Here is a 14,644-nt window from a genome sequence, read left to right as displayed (position 1 = left end):
TGCCATTTCACGGGCTCTCTTGCCTCCTCCCTGCCCTGTGTCTCTCCGGACACCTTCCCCCTTACCTGGTCTCTCGGGGCCGCCTCTGTCTCCCCCGCTCCCTGCCACTGTCCTGTTTCCCCGCTGTGCACACGGGGCGGCCCCTCTTGCCTACTCTGGGCCCGGTCTCCTCTGCTGTCCCTGCGTCCTCGAGCAGAAGCAGACGGGCAGCATGGACTCCGATGACTTCAGGGCTCTGCTTATCTCCACGGGATACAGCCTGGTATGCCGCCTCTGCCTGCCCTTGCTGCTGTGCCTCTTCTCCTCCCCCTCCTCCGTCCCTCCCCCTCCTCCGTCCCTCCCCCTCCTCCGTCCCTCCTCACCGCCTCCAGAATGTCCGCGTCCTCGGGGACACTCCTCCACCAGAGCAGCATGGCCTGGCCTCCCTCCTCCTCCTCTGCTGCATCTGCTGGTTGGGGTCCCTCCGATGACTCCCTGAGCCTCCCACCTCCTTTCCTGGAAGTCTCCGGAGAGAGGAGGTCAGGCCTCCAGCTCTCTCCCCTTCTCTTTCTCTTTCTTTCTTTCTTTCTTCCTCGCCCTCCGGAGCTAACTTTCGAGCCAGGGCTGAGGAGCAGTAGGCCTGTTAGATCCACTCCCCAACTCCCCACTTCCCAGAAACGCGGGATGGGAGGAGCAGAGGGTACACGCCCCAGGTCTGGGGCAGGTGGGGCAGTCGGCCGGGGAGCCAAGACCCTTGGAGGCGGGCTGACGACGCCTGTCGTGTGCGCTGGGGTCGGGCCCTGCTCTCCTGACCCGGTTCTAGCCACCGGGCCGGCCCGGCCACCCTGCCCCGCTAAAGGCCGCCCGTCCCCCACCCACCCCCCTCGCAGGGCGATGCCGAGTTCAACCGCATCATGAGCGTGGTTGACCCCAACCACAGCGGCCTCGTGACCTTCCAAGCCTTCATCGACTTCATGTCGAGGGAGACCACCGACACAGACACGGCCGACCAGGTCATCGCCTCCTTCAAGGTCCTGGCCGGGGACAAGGTGAGCAGGACACCTGGGAGGCACCCAGCGGCCAGCGGGGAGGGGCCCTTGCCAGGGCTGGGCGTGAGGGGCCCGGTGGGCCAGCGTCCGTGTCGGGGGTGACCCAGATTCCCGCCCTGCCGCCCCCAGAACTTCATCACAGCCGAGGAGCTGCGGAGAGAGCTGCCCCCTGACCAGGCCGAGTACTGCATCGCCCGCATGGCCCCATACCAGGGCCCTGATGCCGTGCCCGGGGCCCTCGACTACAAGTCCTTCTCCACAGCCCTGTACGGCGAGAGCGACCTGTGAGGCCCCCACCAGAGAAACCCTGACCAAACACCCCTCCTCACAGCCTCCAGGAGGGGCTGGGGGAGCTTTTCTGCCCCACCCCACCCCCCCGCTGCAAGGGCACCCCCTGGCCCCGCTCCTCTGACTCTGTATCTATGCAAAGCACTCTCTGTCAGTCCTTTCTGGGCGGGAGTGGGGTGGGCAGGGAGGGGCTGGGGCAGGCTCTCTCCTCTCTCTTTGTCAGTGGGCCAGGAGGATCTCCCCCTCCCCCTGGACGGGGGTGAGGGAGGCTTCCGGGGTCAGCGCTTCTGGTCTGGTAAATATATATGATGTGTTGTTTTGTTTTGTTTTTTTAACTCTGTGGAGGGGACAGTGGATCCTCACAGCAAAACAGGCCCCCTCCAAGCCCTAGAAACGCCCACCCCCCACCACCCCCCTGGTCCATTTCTTCTCCCCTGAGGTCCCTTCAAGGCCTCCCACATCCAGGCCAAAGCCCGACGTGCCTTGTCCAGGAACCGCCCGGGCCTGCGATGGGCCCCGTAGAGGGCGCCACAGCTGCCCGGCAGGAAAGAGGACCAGCCTGCTCCCTGCTCCCTGCTCCCCTCCCCTCACTTGGCATCGCCAGGAGATGAGGGGGTTCAGCTCAGTCCCCCCTCTTCTGCACCAGGAGTGGGGTTGGGCAGACCAGCCTCCCACCCTCACCCCCAGCCAGCCCCCACCTTGCTTTGTCTGGACCTGCGTATCTCTCAGATTTTCTAAGGACCCCCTCCACCCGCAAAAAAAAAAAAAAGAAAAAAAGAAAAAACACACACACACAAGACACACACAAAAAAAAACACACAAAAATCCACAAAAAAAAAAAACTATGAAAAAAACCTTTCAGAGAATTACTATTTACTTTATTAACTTACGGATTTATTATATAAATATATATTCACCTAGCAGCATACCTTCGCCGCCTCTTGCTCTCATAATGAAGACATAGCTGATTTGCTCCCCTCCCCCAGCCCCTTACTGATTTCTCTGATGTCTGCCGTCGGTGTGGGTCTCTGGGGACCCCCCCCCCCGAGGCGGAGGGTGGGCTGCTGGCCTAGCTGCCTGTTAGTGGATGGTTTCACTCCACCACCTCCCCCCCCCCTTTTTTTTTGAGTTTATTCCGATTGATTATTTTTTTTTCTCGGTTTCTGGATAAACCACCCTTCTGGGGACAGGATAATAAAACATGTAATATTTTTAAGAAGGATTCCTACAGTGTCCTCTGTTTTTCTATCTGTTCTCCACCTCTTAGGAGAGCACCTCTTGCCAGAGTGAGGTGGGGCGTGGGAGTGCCCCGATCCCTGTTCCCATGAGTGAGTGTGTGAAAGTAGGAATGCTGTTGGGGACCCATTCCAGGCCACGCCCTGTTGTAAGCGTGTAACGTGGGCTAACTTGTGCAGCCTGCATGAGAAAGGTGCTGTTACCATGCCCGTTTACCAGAGAGGTGCAGTGACTTGCCCAGTGTCACCCAGCTGGTGAGTGGGGGGGGGGGGGAGGGCGGAAGTCAGCTCCAGGCAGGCTGGCTCCCAAGGCCACGCTATGAATCACTGTTTAACATCAGGGCATCAGCCCCCTTCCTGTAGAGGAAACCCTGGTCCGGGCTGGGAGACGGGAAAGGCAGGGCTCCCAGGCTGAGGTCCTAGAAGATGGCCACCTCCATCCACCGAGCGAGAGGAAACGGCAGGCATGAGGCAGGGGACTCCTGACACTCCCGTGCCACCCCTCCCTGCAGCCCAGGCTCACCTGTCTGTGGGTCAGGCAGACGACCCCCTCGCCCCCATCCAGGTGCTGGCTGCAGTGGCCTGTCAGGGGCAGGGTGCGCGCCCACCTCCCTGGTCCACCTACCATGGAGACATCCTCCCTCTGTCCCACCAGTGCCAGGGATGACACTCACGGAAGATGCAGATGAGCTGGGCCACGCAGGACGCCAAGTGCTTGAAGTCCACGCGCAGACGGCTGTCCCGGTAGCGGCTAGTGAGGGCCTGGGTCAGCTGGTTGTTCAGGTGGAAGCCCGGGGGAGGCCGCCTCTGAGCCTGGGCTGCCCCGGGAGCCCCACCTCAGGGTCATACCACCCCTCCGACTTTCCAGGGAAGGCAGACACCAGAGGGGCCTGGTCCCACCTCTCTAGTCCCAGCTCTGCCTCATCCCAGCCGTGAGGCCACGGGCAGCTCCCTTCACTTCTCTGGGCTTCAGTTTCCTTATCTGTCAAATGGGGACTATGATAGCCCTGACCCTATAAGGTCGTGTGAAGATGTTATATGTAGAGAGCTTAGGACAGTGTCTGGCACATCATAACTATTGTAGTATTATTCCTTTAAACTGCCGGATTTCTGCTAATAGACACCAGAGAATATCTCTGTGAGGCAGAGCATTTTTGTCAGCCCCGTATGGAGTCAATTTCTTGATGCTCCAGATCAGGGGCGATTTCTGGAGTTCAGAAATCGCCTCCGATGAGGAATCGTCCAACAGAGGCTTTTAAAAGCCAGTCCTTGTGAAAGCCCTTACCTCGGTTACTGGGCCCTAGTGACCATGACCTCCTGGTTACCCCTCCCCAGGGCCCCTGTTGTCCCCAGCCGCCTGGTGGCCTGCACAGGCTGCACCTCATCTCCGGTTCCCCGCCTCCCTCTCCTCTACTTGACCTTGGGCTTTGCCTTGCCTTCTTTGCACTTGATGTTCCCTCTGCCCAGAACACCACGTCCTCTCAGCCCAGAGTGTTCCTACTCTGATACACGCCTCCTTCAGGAAGTCCTCTCAGATACTCAGCCCCCAGCAAGCAGCATCAAGCCCCTCCTCTGGGGTCCCACAGCTCACGTCCCTGCCCTGAGCCCTCTGGGCCTCCACATCCCTGCCCTGAGCCCTCTGGGCTGTCACTCTTTGGTGGGTCTGGCTGCGCCTGCACTGGGCAGGGGAGTGAGTGGTGGGTGAGGTCTAGGAAGGGCTTCTGGTCACCACTGAATCCCCAGCATCAGCCGGCACAGGGCCTGGAGCAGAGCGGGGCTCAGGGGGTGTTTGTGGAGCAGAGGATAGGATTGGATCGGAGCAGTTTCTTTCTCCTGTCCGTCCCGCCAGCCCAGGATTGGCTAGGTCTCCGGACCTTGCTCCCAGCTGGCCCGCTCCCTGGTATTCCCTCCACCATACACACCACCTTTCCCTTGCCTGTCAGCTCCAGGCTCACACACAAGTCCCTGACCCTGGAATTGCCTCTCCCTCCTCCCTCTCATACATATTTAAGAATTTTTAAAGAGCTGTTCTCCCAAGGCCTCGTGGGGCTCTCCTGTCTTCCTCCACCAATCTCCTCTCTGACCACCTCCCCCTCCCCACTTGGCTCCAGCCACACTGGCCCCCTGTCATCTCCATCACTGGGCCCCTCATTCACTCCGCTGCCTCCACACCAGCCTCCTCAGGGCCTTTACACTGACTTTCCCCATGTGGACCGCTCTTCCCCGGAGTCCCCAAGGCTCACTCCTTCCGGTCTCTGCTCACATATCACCCAAGTGAGGTCTTCCCTGACCGCCATGTCTCAACCCACACCTCACCCTCTGCGGGTCCCAGCACCATGGCCTGTTTCCTTTTGCCACTGTAGGACTTCTCACCATCTGCGCTAGACGTTCTGCTCGTTCTGTGTCTGTACCATCAGCACGTCAGCCCCTTAGAGCACTCCTCTGCCTAGACCAACACCAGGCTTGCACCAGGCGCTCGGGCATACCGCGGGAACAGTACAGCCTTCCACCTTCCGCCACCCTCTCTCGCCTCTGCTTCTGCCTACCTGGGACCCTTGTTTCTCAGGCTCACATCTCCCAATCTTCTCTCTGACTCCATCTACCCCCTGTCTTGAGTCCCCTTTTCCTGCACCTCCCTGCACCTTTGACTTCCCCCCTCAGGGTCTCCCCCTGCCTCTCAGACTCTGGGTCACATCACCCCCCAGCCCCCCATCTCCCCATATCTCACCCTTCCCTTTGCTGTGGCAGACGAGCCCTGGGGTGGGGTGGGGGTCTGGGAGCTCTGTGTCTGATCCCAGACCACACCCCGTCCATGCAAGGTGGGGTGGGGGACAGATCACACGCACTTTTCCAACTGTATAGCCCAGGGAAAAAGTTGCTCTCTGCCTCTGTTCATTGGCTAGGATTTTTGTGCTCCCACGCAAATGGAATGGGGCTGTTCTACGTCTCCTGGAAGAACTCAGCCTTTCAGTGGGAGCCTTCCTTCGGGCACTCTGGCATGTTGTCATGCAAGCTGCATTCCCCAGCACTAAACCCTGTGGGCTCCATTCCACAGGCTCCTCCTGGCCACCCTGTGTATTAGCCATTTTACAGAGAGGGAAATGGAGGCTCCAGGCACCCAGGGCCACCCAAGGAGTCCAGGAGTCCAGGACATTCTACCATGAGGTCCTGGGAGCTGGGGCCTCTCAGACACCAGCGCCCACCCCCCCTTCCCCTCCCAGGAGGGCCACACTCCCTCCCTCAGTGCCCTCCTCCCCCCACACAGAGGATTCTCCCCTTTGGGCCTCTCTCAGGGTCACCCATTTCCTGCCAAGAGTGGGCAACTGAGGTGTGGGCTTTGTGGATGGCGGGGGAGGAGTACAGGGGAGGAGGGGGAGCAGATCTGTCCCCAGGATCCCGCAGGACCTCTGTCCATACCCACTGCGTTCAGGGCCAGCCTCAGTTCATAGGAGTTCATGGTTCCAGAGGCGTCCTCATCGAACTTGTCAAATGTGGCCTGGGCAGGGAGGTATTGGTCAGTCCCACCCCCAGGCCCCTAGGTACCCTGAAGGAGGCTGAAAGTGGGTCTTGGAGCCAGAGAGCCTGAGTTCCCACCCACCTCCCTTTCTTCCTGGCTGCCCTGTGCAAGCAGCTTAACCACTTTGGGTGTCTGTTTCCCATTCGGTAAATTGGGAATAACAGTACCAGCAGTAACAAGGGTGTTGTGAGGACAAGGTGATATTCTGACCACAAAGGGCTTAGTGAGGGCTCAGTGAACAGTGGCTTACCACTTGCAGTGTGGGGAGACCTGGGACCATCTCCTCACAAGGATCCAGAGCAGGGGCGGGGCGGGGAATTATCGCCTCCCAGTGATAGACAAGTAGAGGGACAACAAAGGGGTGTATGGGGCAGGGATATCCCACCCAGATGCCTCCAGGTTGGCGTGGTGTGGTCAAGTTCCCCTTCTCCCCGGGGGCCCTGCTAACCCACAGAGCACCTATGCCCATGTTAGTAAAGGTGCCTCTCCCTCCAGAAGGAGGTGCCCTGCCCAGCCCCCATCTTACCTGCCACTCCAGCAGGTGGCCCCAGAGCTGCTGGAAGTGGTACAGGTCGAGGCTTCGCCCATGCTGGGGTTGCGGCATCTGGTTAAGGTCCATGTCCCCAGAAGGGAAGAGGAGGCCATCCTCCCTACCCGGGCAATGCCCCCATCATATACCCCAAAACGCTGCAGCAGCTGCTCCCAGGTCCTGAGCCCGATTTCTCTGGGAGTCCGTGCGTGGGCCCTGGCTACAGGAAAAAAAAAAAAAAAAGGTACTTTCTGCGTACTGGCCGTTAGCGTAGGGATTATTGTTATCCTCAACAATCCTTTCTGAAACTGAGGTGCAGAAAGCCACGGGACTGCTGGAAACTAGTAGAGCTGGGATTTGAACCCAGGCACGGGGCTCTGGGTCTGTGCTCAGGACAGTTACACTTCCATAAAGGAAGATGGGCTTATACGTGGCCATGGCCTTGGCCACGGGTCCTATCACAGAACCCACAGGTCCGGCTACAGGGGAGACGCCAGCAGGCTGAGCCCAGGGTTCCCATGGCCTGACTCCCAGAAGCATCGTGGATTAACACACATGGGGGCTCTGGAGTCCACTCTTGGTCCCCAACTCACCAGGCTCCAGGGCAATGCTTAATAAGGTCTGGAGCTGAGGGGCATTGAGTTCTTCCTCCTGGTAAGGAGAGAGCCGGTTTGTGAGCCTGCACTCGGGCAGTCATTCAGCAAACAGCCCTGGGCCGCCCAGACAGTATGCTGGGTGATGCTGGGACACAGCAGGGACTGAGAGGAGCCCAGGCCTGCCCTCTCAGAGCTTCTGGTCCTGGAAGGGAGTGAGACCTGTCCCCAGAGTGGTCAGGGCTGCAATGGGGAAGCATTGGGCTGTGGGAGCCCACAGAGGACAAGCAGCTGACCAGCCTGGGGGAGGGTCAGGGCACGTTGGAAAGATAAGGCCTTAGCCTGGCAGGGGTTGTGAAGGGAGAGAAAGCAGTCCAGGGGGAGGGTACAGACTGAGCAAAGGCTCTGAGGCAGGGAAGAGCTGTGAGCATTTTGAGAAAAGAAGCTCATGAGATTTAAGCACAGACAGACTGAGAAATCAAAGCAAAATGAGATGTCTAGGATGAGGGAGAAAGGGAGGGAGGGGTACATGGCGAGGGTAGGGGAGGGAAGGGACCCCCTTAGCCCTGCCCCATCTCCTCACCTCTCCTGCCAGCTCCTGAAACAGCTGCTCCATCTCTAGCTCCAGGGGAACGTAGGGGACCTGTGGGGTAGATGGTGTTTAGTTCTGGCCAAGAGGACCCCAGCCCCCCAGCACACACACACCCTCGCACCCCTTCCCAGAGCAGCGCCTCACCATGAGGGCACGCAGGTCGACGCTGATCACATCATCTATCTCCCTGCAAATTACAGACGGGAGATGGGGGGAAGGGACTGCTCACCCCACGGCTGGGGATATGGGCCGCGCGGGGTCTCAGCTGAGGCTCGGGTGGGGTCTAGGTGGGATCCTGGGGGCGCTGGGCTGACCCAGGCGCGGGGCAGGGGATCCCGGGGCGGAGCAGGGGATCCCGGCTCACACTGCGGTGTGGCGGCGCTCGGAGAACACGCGCAGCGTGAAGTCGACCTCGTCGCCGGCGGCACGGGCGGCAGGGGCGGCGCAGGCGGCGCGGGCGGCGTGGGGGCGCTGGGTACCACCAGATAGTGGCCGGGGCGCAGGCTCACGTCGCGGCGGGCACAGAAGGGCGAGCGTTCGGCGCGCAGCAGGCCCCGCAAGAGCGCGCGACTGCTTGGGGAGTCCCACAGTCCCAGCAGCTGGGGGGCAGGGCGGCGTGACCACCGCCGTCCAAGTTCACCCCACCCAGCCTCCGACCCACTGCATCCTCCACACCGCCCTGTCCAAACTCACTGGTCACCCATCACCCCAAGCGCGTCCCAGGCCCCCAGGTTGTCCCAGCTGCTGGGGCTGGCTCAGAGATGGATGGAATCTGGGGTCCTACCTGATACCCACCTCCTCTGGGATCTGTAAAAAGGAAGAGCAAGGGGAGTCAGGGCTAGGAAGAGTCCCTCAGAGTCCCCCCACTCCGGCTCCCTCCACACCCCTCCCTCTCTTTTCTTCCCATCCCACCCCTTCTAAAGCCCTTGCCCCAGCCCCTCCGGACCCCTCCCTCCCATCTGTGCCCTCTGCTCCTTGGTCCCCTCCCAGATCCTCAGCCTTTCCTCCAGCCCTTTCTCTGTCTCCTTTCTGACCCCTCACCCCTCACCCCTCTACCCTTCTGACCCCCAGCTTCTCCCTCTGCGCCCTCCCTAGCCCTTCAGTGTCTCCCTGACCCCCACCTCCGATTTCCTCAGCTGTCTCCTGACTCTGACCCTCGGCCCCCATCCTCTACCCCCTCAGATCCCCCCTTTGGCCTCCTGCACCTCCATGCCTCTGTGTTCCCCCCATTGCCTCTTCCAGCCCGGGGTCCCACCTGGAGCACGTGGAAGCCCACGGTCAGGTATGTGAGGCCCTGGGCCCTCAGGCGCCGCCGGTTGCGCTGGTTGGGTGACAGAAGCACAGTGCATTTGGGAGTGCGCCCCCCAGTGGGGGCCCCGCGCCCCTGCTGCCCCCCAGCCCTCCCAGGGCCCCTTGTCCTCCTCGTCAGGCTCCAGCAGCATCAGCAGGAACTGGGGGTGAGCCCAGAAGGTTTCTAGTAAAGGACAAAGAAACAGGGTTACCCAGCCTGCCACGGCCCCCCCTTGCTTGCCTTCAGGGGCCCCTCCAGGCCTCACCGGCACGAGGCTGGCCCCGGCCAGAGTTGAAGCCGCGTACCCAGCGGCCTTGGAAGGTGTGGATGTGCCTGCTGCCTCCAGCCGGGCTGCGGACCAGCACCTCAGGGCTCAGCGAGCAGACCTGGTTGGTGGCGAAGTGGCAGAGGAAGTCCTGCAGCTCCATCCTGGACGGTGGCCGGCAGTCAGACCCTGGCCTGGCCCCCGCCCCAAATAGCTCATGACCCCCCCAAGTCACAAAGCCCCTAAATTCCTTAAATGTCGCCAAGTACACTTCAGTCCCCCAAATAATACATGTCTCCAGAAATGACCCTCAAATTAGAGCCCTCCAGCTCCCTCAGATTTCTCCAAGTCCTCAGAAATGCCCTACGAATAGCCAAGATCCACAAACTCCCCCCAGATATGGTCAAATTGCCTTCAACCCCCAAATATCAAGACCCTCAGATTTTCTATTACCAGTAAGTATCCTTCAGCTCCTCAATATTGCCAAATCTCAAGAAATGCCCCAATGTCACCAAGCCTCCCTCAACTGCCCTAAATATTTCCCATCCCCCTTCAACCCTCCAAAGATTACCATGCTTCCAAGTTCACTAATGTCACTGCTAATTCTAATTCGACTCCCCGAAATAGAACCCAACTGCCGGATTACCACAGACACGGACAGTTTCTCCCCGTTAGGACCCACCCGCATGAACTTCTCCCATGTCCCTTCAAGCGGGACTTGCCCCCTCCCTGACCCTGCTGGCCTGGCGCCCCTCCCCGAAGCAGACCGGGGACCCTGCCCCACTCACCAGAACTCACCATCCTCCTTTTTCACCAGCAAGGCATCTCGCCACTCAGCGGGGAGCACGTCCCAGCATGGGCATCTGGGGAGACCGAGGTGTAAGGGGTGGGCAGGTGGGACCGAGCCACCCACCCACCCCAGATCCATCCCACCTATCACTCCAGGCCCCAGGCCACTCCACTCGGCCCTGTGGGCTCCGCAGCTGCAGCAGACACACGTTGGTGAAGCCCCGTGACACCTAAGGGAGACGTGGTCAGTGGGGGCTTGGTGCTTGGACACCCCCTGCCAGCCCACCCTGGGGGTTCCTCACCTTGTGTGTGCCTGTGATTGAATATGCATGTCCCTTCACCAGCCCGTCTTCTGTATGGTACTCGCCCCGATCACTCTGGGAAGAGGACAATGAGCCATAGCAGGGGACAGGGCTCCCCTCTGCATCCCCACCTCCTTTCACCAAAGCAGGAGTCACCCAGAGCACCTAACTGAACGGCACCAGGCTCTGAGAGGGGCTGGGAGTTGGCAAGTGAAGGCAAGAGAAGGAGAGAGAGGCAGATGGAGACAAGAGACCAAAACAAATTTAAAGAGGAGAGACATAGGACTTCCCTGGTGGCGCAGTGGTTAAGAATCCACCTGCCAACGCAGGGGACACAGGTTCAAGCCCTAGGTCTGGGAAGATCCCACATGCTACGGAGCAACTAAGCCCGTTGCCACAACTACTGAAGCCCGTGCTCCTCAACAAGAGAAGCCACCGCAATGAGAAGCCCGCGCACCACAATGAAGAGCAGCTTCTGCTCACTGCAACTAGAGAAAGCCCACGTGCAGCAACGAAGACCCAACACAGCCAAAAATAAAAATAAATAAGTTTATTTTAAAAAAATTTACTAAAAATAGAAATAAAGAGGAGAGACATAGAGACACGGGGACAAAGAAAGATACAGGACAGAGAGGAAAAGAGGTGGAGAAATGCAAAAGACACTCAGTAACTGAGTAGAGGATTAAATAAATGAATGAACGAATGAGTTAGACTGACTCAGTGAATGAATATGTGATTGGGTCACAGATGGACATATGACCCAAACTGAGCCCGTGGAAAAATCAGTCCTGAGACTTTTGTTGAAATTCTCAGAAAGAGGCACTTTTTTTTTTTCACACACACACATCCCCCGGGGGCAGTAGGAGGAACCTGCAGCTGTGGGGCCCACTCTTGCGCCCATGAGAGGAAAGCCTGCCTGTGAGTGAATCTAACCCAGAAGCAAGAATAGAAAAACGCATTCACAACAGCCACTAAGCACCTGGATCCAGCTGTGCCTGAAGCTTAATTAGTCGTGAGAGCAAATAAATGTCCTTTTGACTTGCTGGCATTAGATTTGTGAGAGACAATAAGCCAACAGTGAAAGCAGAGGGGAGAAAGACACAGGACACCGCCCCTCTCTAGCTGTGACTGCACTCTGGTCCTGGCGGGGGTCTTCCTGGGAGTCTGACTCTCTCACCAGGGCAGTGGCTCCCACGAGGGACCCCTTGGCCAGGGCATGGCACAGGGTAGAGAAGAGGCCTGGAGTGTCCTGCCTCAGGTAGAGCACCTCGCCCACACTGCCTGTGAAGTCCACGAAAGCCTCATTCATGTGGCCGCCTCACATCACCTCATAGGAGCCGTGGAGCCTGTGGAAGCAGGTCTCGGGTGGGGTGTCTGAGGTATGGGCGAGTATCTTGGGCAACCATGGGAATGTGGGGGGCCTCTGTCTCATGCTGTGAGGTCCCAAGGGCTGTCCCCCAAATTTGCAGACTCTTAAGGAGGGTGCCCTTGGTAAGCCCTGAGAAATTTGGCTGGTGGCTTTGGGGCCACCAGGACTGCGTGATTTGGGGGTCACAGAAGAGCTCTGTCAGAATTCTGGGCATCCTGGGGTCTGTGTCTGACACTTTGAGTCTGTGGGAGATGTCTGCTTTGGAGGGTGATCCCTAGGGGGTTTGTCAGGGATTTCAGAGCTGCAGAATGGGGAAAAGTGAAAATTTAAGGGTCCCGGGATTAAACCCAATATTTTAGAGGTGTCTTGGGTTTCTCAAGGGATCAGGAGAGATTGTCTGAGGTTACAGGTCCCCCAAGGGGATTACTTAAATCTGGTGGCACCGGGGCCTGATACGAGATTTCTGTCTCCTTCAGAATTAAGAGTGTTCAGTTGGTATCTAGGAATATTTTGTGTGAAATATCCATGGAGGGGGACTTCCCTGGTGGTCCAGTGGTTAAGCCTCTGGGCCCCCAATGCAGGGGGCACGGGTTCAATCCCTGGTCAGGGAACTAAGATCCTGCATGCCACAAGGCATGCCCCACCAAGAAAAAAAAAATCAGGGAGGTGTTTATGATTTGGAGGTCCTCAGGCGATGGTATGACATGAGGGTCCTGTGGGCTGTACCTCGGTTTGAGATCTTTGGTGGGGTGTCTAGAGGATCCCAGAAGTCGGGGGTGCTCCGGGCATCCCCTGTGGCTTGGGGCCTGCTGGCTGGGACTTGGGGCTGCCCCTGGTGGCGTCGGGGTCCTTACTTGGCGTAGGCCTTTTCCAGGAGTGGGTCCCAGAACTCGTTCCTCTGATCCGAGCACACGAACATCAGCTTCCCCTCACGCACAGGCAGCCTGTCGTCCACCACGACGTCCACCCAGCAGGGGAGGGGCCTGGGCTCAGCTTCCCACCTCCAACCCTGCTGGGCCCCAACCTCTGACGCCTGACCCTGCTGTACCAGTCAGGAAATTACAGCCCCATGGGGACAGTGTCAACTATGAAATCCATGTCACCCTGGGGGAAACTGTGGCATGAACAGAGGAACCGAGCTTTACCTGGAAGCGGAAGACGCCTGCGTAGCCATCTTGGAAGCCCTGTCCCGGGGAGACCACCTGGGACAGGAGTCGTGGGTACAGGGTGATGGAGGCAGCGGCTGCAAGAAACCAGCTGTTACCTGGCAGGAAAGGCTGGGATTGGGGGAGGGTGGAAAGAGGGAGACCGAGGCACCAGGAGAGGAGAGCCTGAGAGGGAGAGGGAGGGGCAGGGACAGGGCAGGGGGAGGCTGAGGGCGGAGCTGTCGGGGTCCCCACTGCAACCTGCCAGATCTGGGGGCTCAGCATGGGTTCAGTGGTCTCACCCAGACTCCCCTGACACATGTCTGTTCCACTCATGTCCTCACAGATGAACTGGGGCTTAGCGCAAAACTCCTGGGGGAGATGGGGGAATCCAGACTTCAGCCAGGAAGGGGAGGGAAGAAGCAGCTGGGGGGTCAGATGCCCGGGCTCCCTCCTGCCCTCGCGGCTCTGGAGTAATGAGCGCCTCCAACCCCGTGAGAGGCTTGTAAAACCTGTGGGCAGCCGTTTGGCTTCCCTGGGCCTCCCCTGACCCAGGATTGCTGAACCTGCTCTGAGCTGGTCCCACAGTGACACCTCCTCCCTCAGACCAGGAGCCCAGCCCCCAGCCTCCTTCCTCAGACCCAGGAGCCCAACCCCCATCCACACATTACATGGGGCCTCTTCCATTCCACCCCTTTGGCCTTCTCCAAGTCGGGCCCCAGCTCGTCATAGTCTCGGAACAGGATCCCCTCATCCAGGCAGGCTGCTCGGATTGCTTTGTAGTTCTGGCCCCGAGAGGGCTTTGGGCCCTTGGTTCCAGGCCCTGCCTCCTGGTTCACCAGCTGGATGGTGATTCTCTTGCTGCCACACGTCATCCGGACACTATGGGCTCACAGGCCGGCTCTAGGCCCTTTAACCTCCTGAGTCATGGGGGTGGGGCCTCCCCTCCATCTGAGCCCAGATGGGGGTCTTTAGGCAGAGAGGAACCTTCCCTCGTTAATACTAATTGATGGTTTGGGGTGCCGGGGAGCAAGGATGCCTCTTCAGGGTTTTCCTCCTCAGGGCGTGGGGCCTTCAGTTGTGGCTAGGGTAGCAGCTTAATGGGCTTGGCCAGCAGCAGGAGGGAAGGTGGGCAGAGCTGAAGGAGGACCGGCTGCTGCTGTGGGAGTGCCTAGAAGGAGGTCAGTGTGGGCGGTGCATCTCTGCCAGCTTGTCCCTGCAGGCCTCCCTCTGTGGGGTTGAGAAGGGCAGGGGTGGGGAGAGAGGCATCTTTTTTTAGTGCCTTTGATCTGCTTTTTTATAGCCTGCTTTATCCTGGAGGGAGTTATCTTTACTGCTGTCTCTCTCTCTGTCTCTCCATCTGACAGTTTCTCTCTCTGCCTGCCATTGTTATCTCTCTTCTCTATCTTGACCTCACTGTCTCTGTCCATCTCTCTGGTCTCCTTTTGTCTTTCTCCATTTTTTGTTTATCTGTATCTGTATCTCTCTCTGTATCTCCCGCTGTCTCTCTCTCTCTCTCTGTTTTTTTTTTGGCCGGGCTGCGTAGCATGTGGGCTCTTAGTTCCCAACCAGGGATCGAACCCACGCTCCCTGCATTGAAAGCATGGAGTCTTAATCACTGGACCACCTGGGAAGTCCCTCCATCTCTCTCTTTATATCTCTTCCTGTGTCTCTTTTTCTCTCTGTGTCTTTCTTGTATGT

At 58.7% G+C, this 14,644-nt stretch overlaps 2 protein-coding genes across 6 annotated transcripts in view; one reads left to right on the top strand and one right to left on the bottom strand.

The window, feature by feature from the left end:
• ACTN4 (actinin alpha 4) overlaps positions 1 to 1,635 on the top strand; it is a 71,589-nt gene extending 69,954 nt beyond the window's left edge. For 2 of the 5 annotated variants that reach the window (XM_065898549.1, XM_065898552.1), the window contains exons 19-21: positions 197 to 262; positions 870 to 1,028; positions 1,158 to 1,316. In XM_065898549.1, coding sequence (XP_065754621.1) covers positions 197 to 262; positions 870 to 1,028; positions 1,158 to 1,316 — 384 coding nt within the window. Of the gene's footprint in view, positions 1 to 196; positions 263 to 869; positions 1,029 to 1,157 lie in introns of all 5 variants that reach the window. The other 3 variants (XM_065898550.1, XM_065898548.1, XM_065898547.1) reach the window with 2 other exon arrangements.
• Positions 1,536 to 13,818, bottom strand: CAPN12 (calpain 12). The gene is given in 23 exon segments (XM_065898327.1): positions 1,536 to 1,565; positions 3,075 to 3,133; positions 3,226 to 3,364; positions 5,973 to 6,047; positions 6,595 to 6,657; positions 6,747 to 6,817; positions 7,191 to 7,248; positions 7,774 to 7,833; positions 7,927 to 7,969; positions 8,147 to 8,218; positions 8,254 to 8,381; positions 8,578 to 8,589; positions 9,038 to 9,152; positions 9,154 to 9,256; positions 9,339 to 9,502; positions 10,127 to 10,201; positions 10,272 to 10,357; positions 10,430 to 10,504; positions 11,607 to 11,775; positions 12,653 to 12,807; positions 12,944 to 13,062; positions 13,246 to 13,315; positions 13,615 to 13,818. Coding segments are annotated over 23 exon segments (2,145 nt in total).
• Positions 13,819 to 14,644: the final 826 nt, after the last annotated feature.

The sequence above is a fragment of the Phocoena phocoena genome, chromosome 20 (assembly GCF_963924675.1).
Source record: "Phocoena phocoena chromosome 20, mPhoPho1.1, whole genome shotgun sequence".
NCBI lineage: Eukaryota > Metazoa > Chordata > Mammalia > Artiodactyla > Phocoenidae > Phocoena > Phocoena phocoena.
This window is presented reverse-complemented; position numbering and strand designations above follow the sequence as displayed.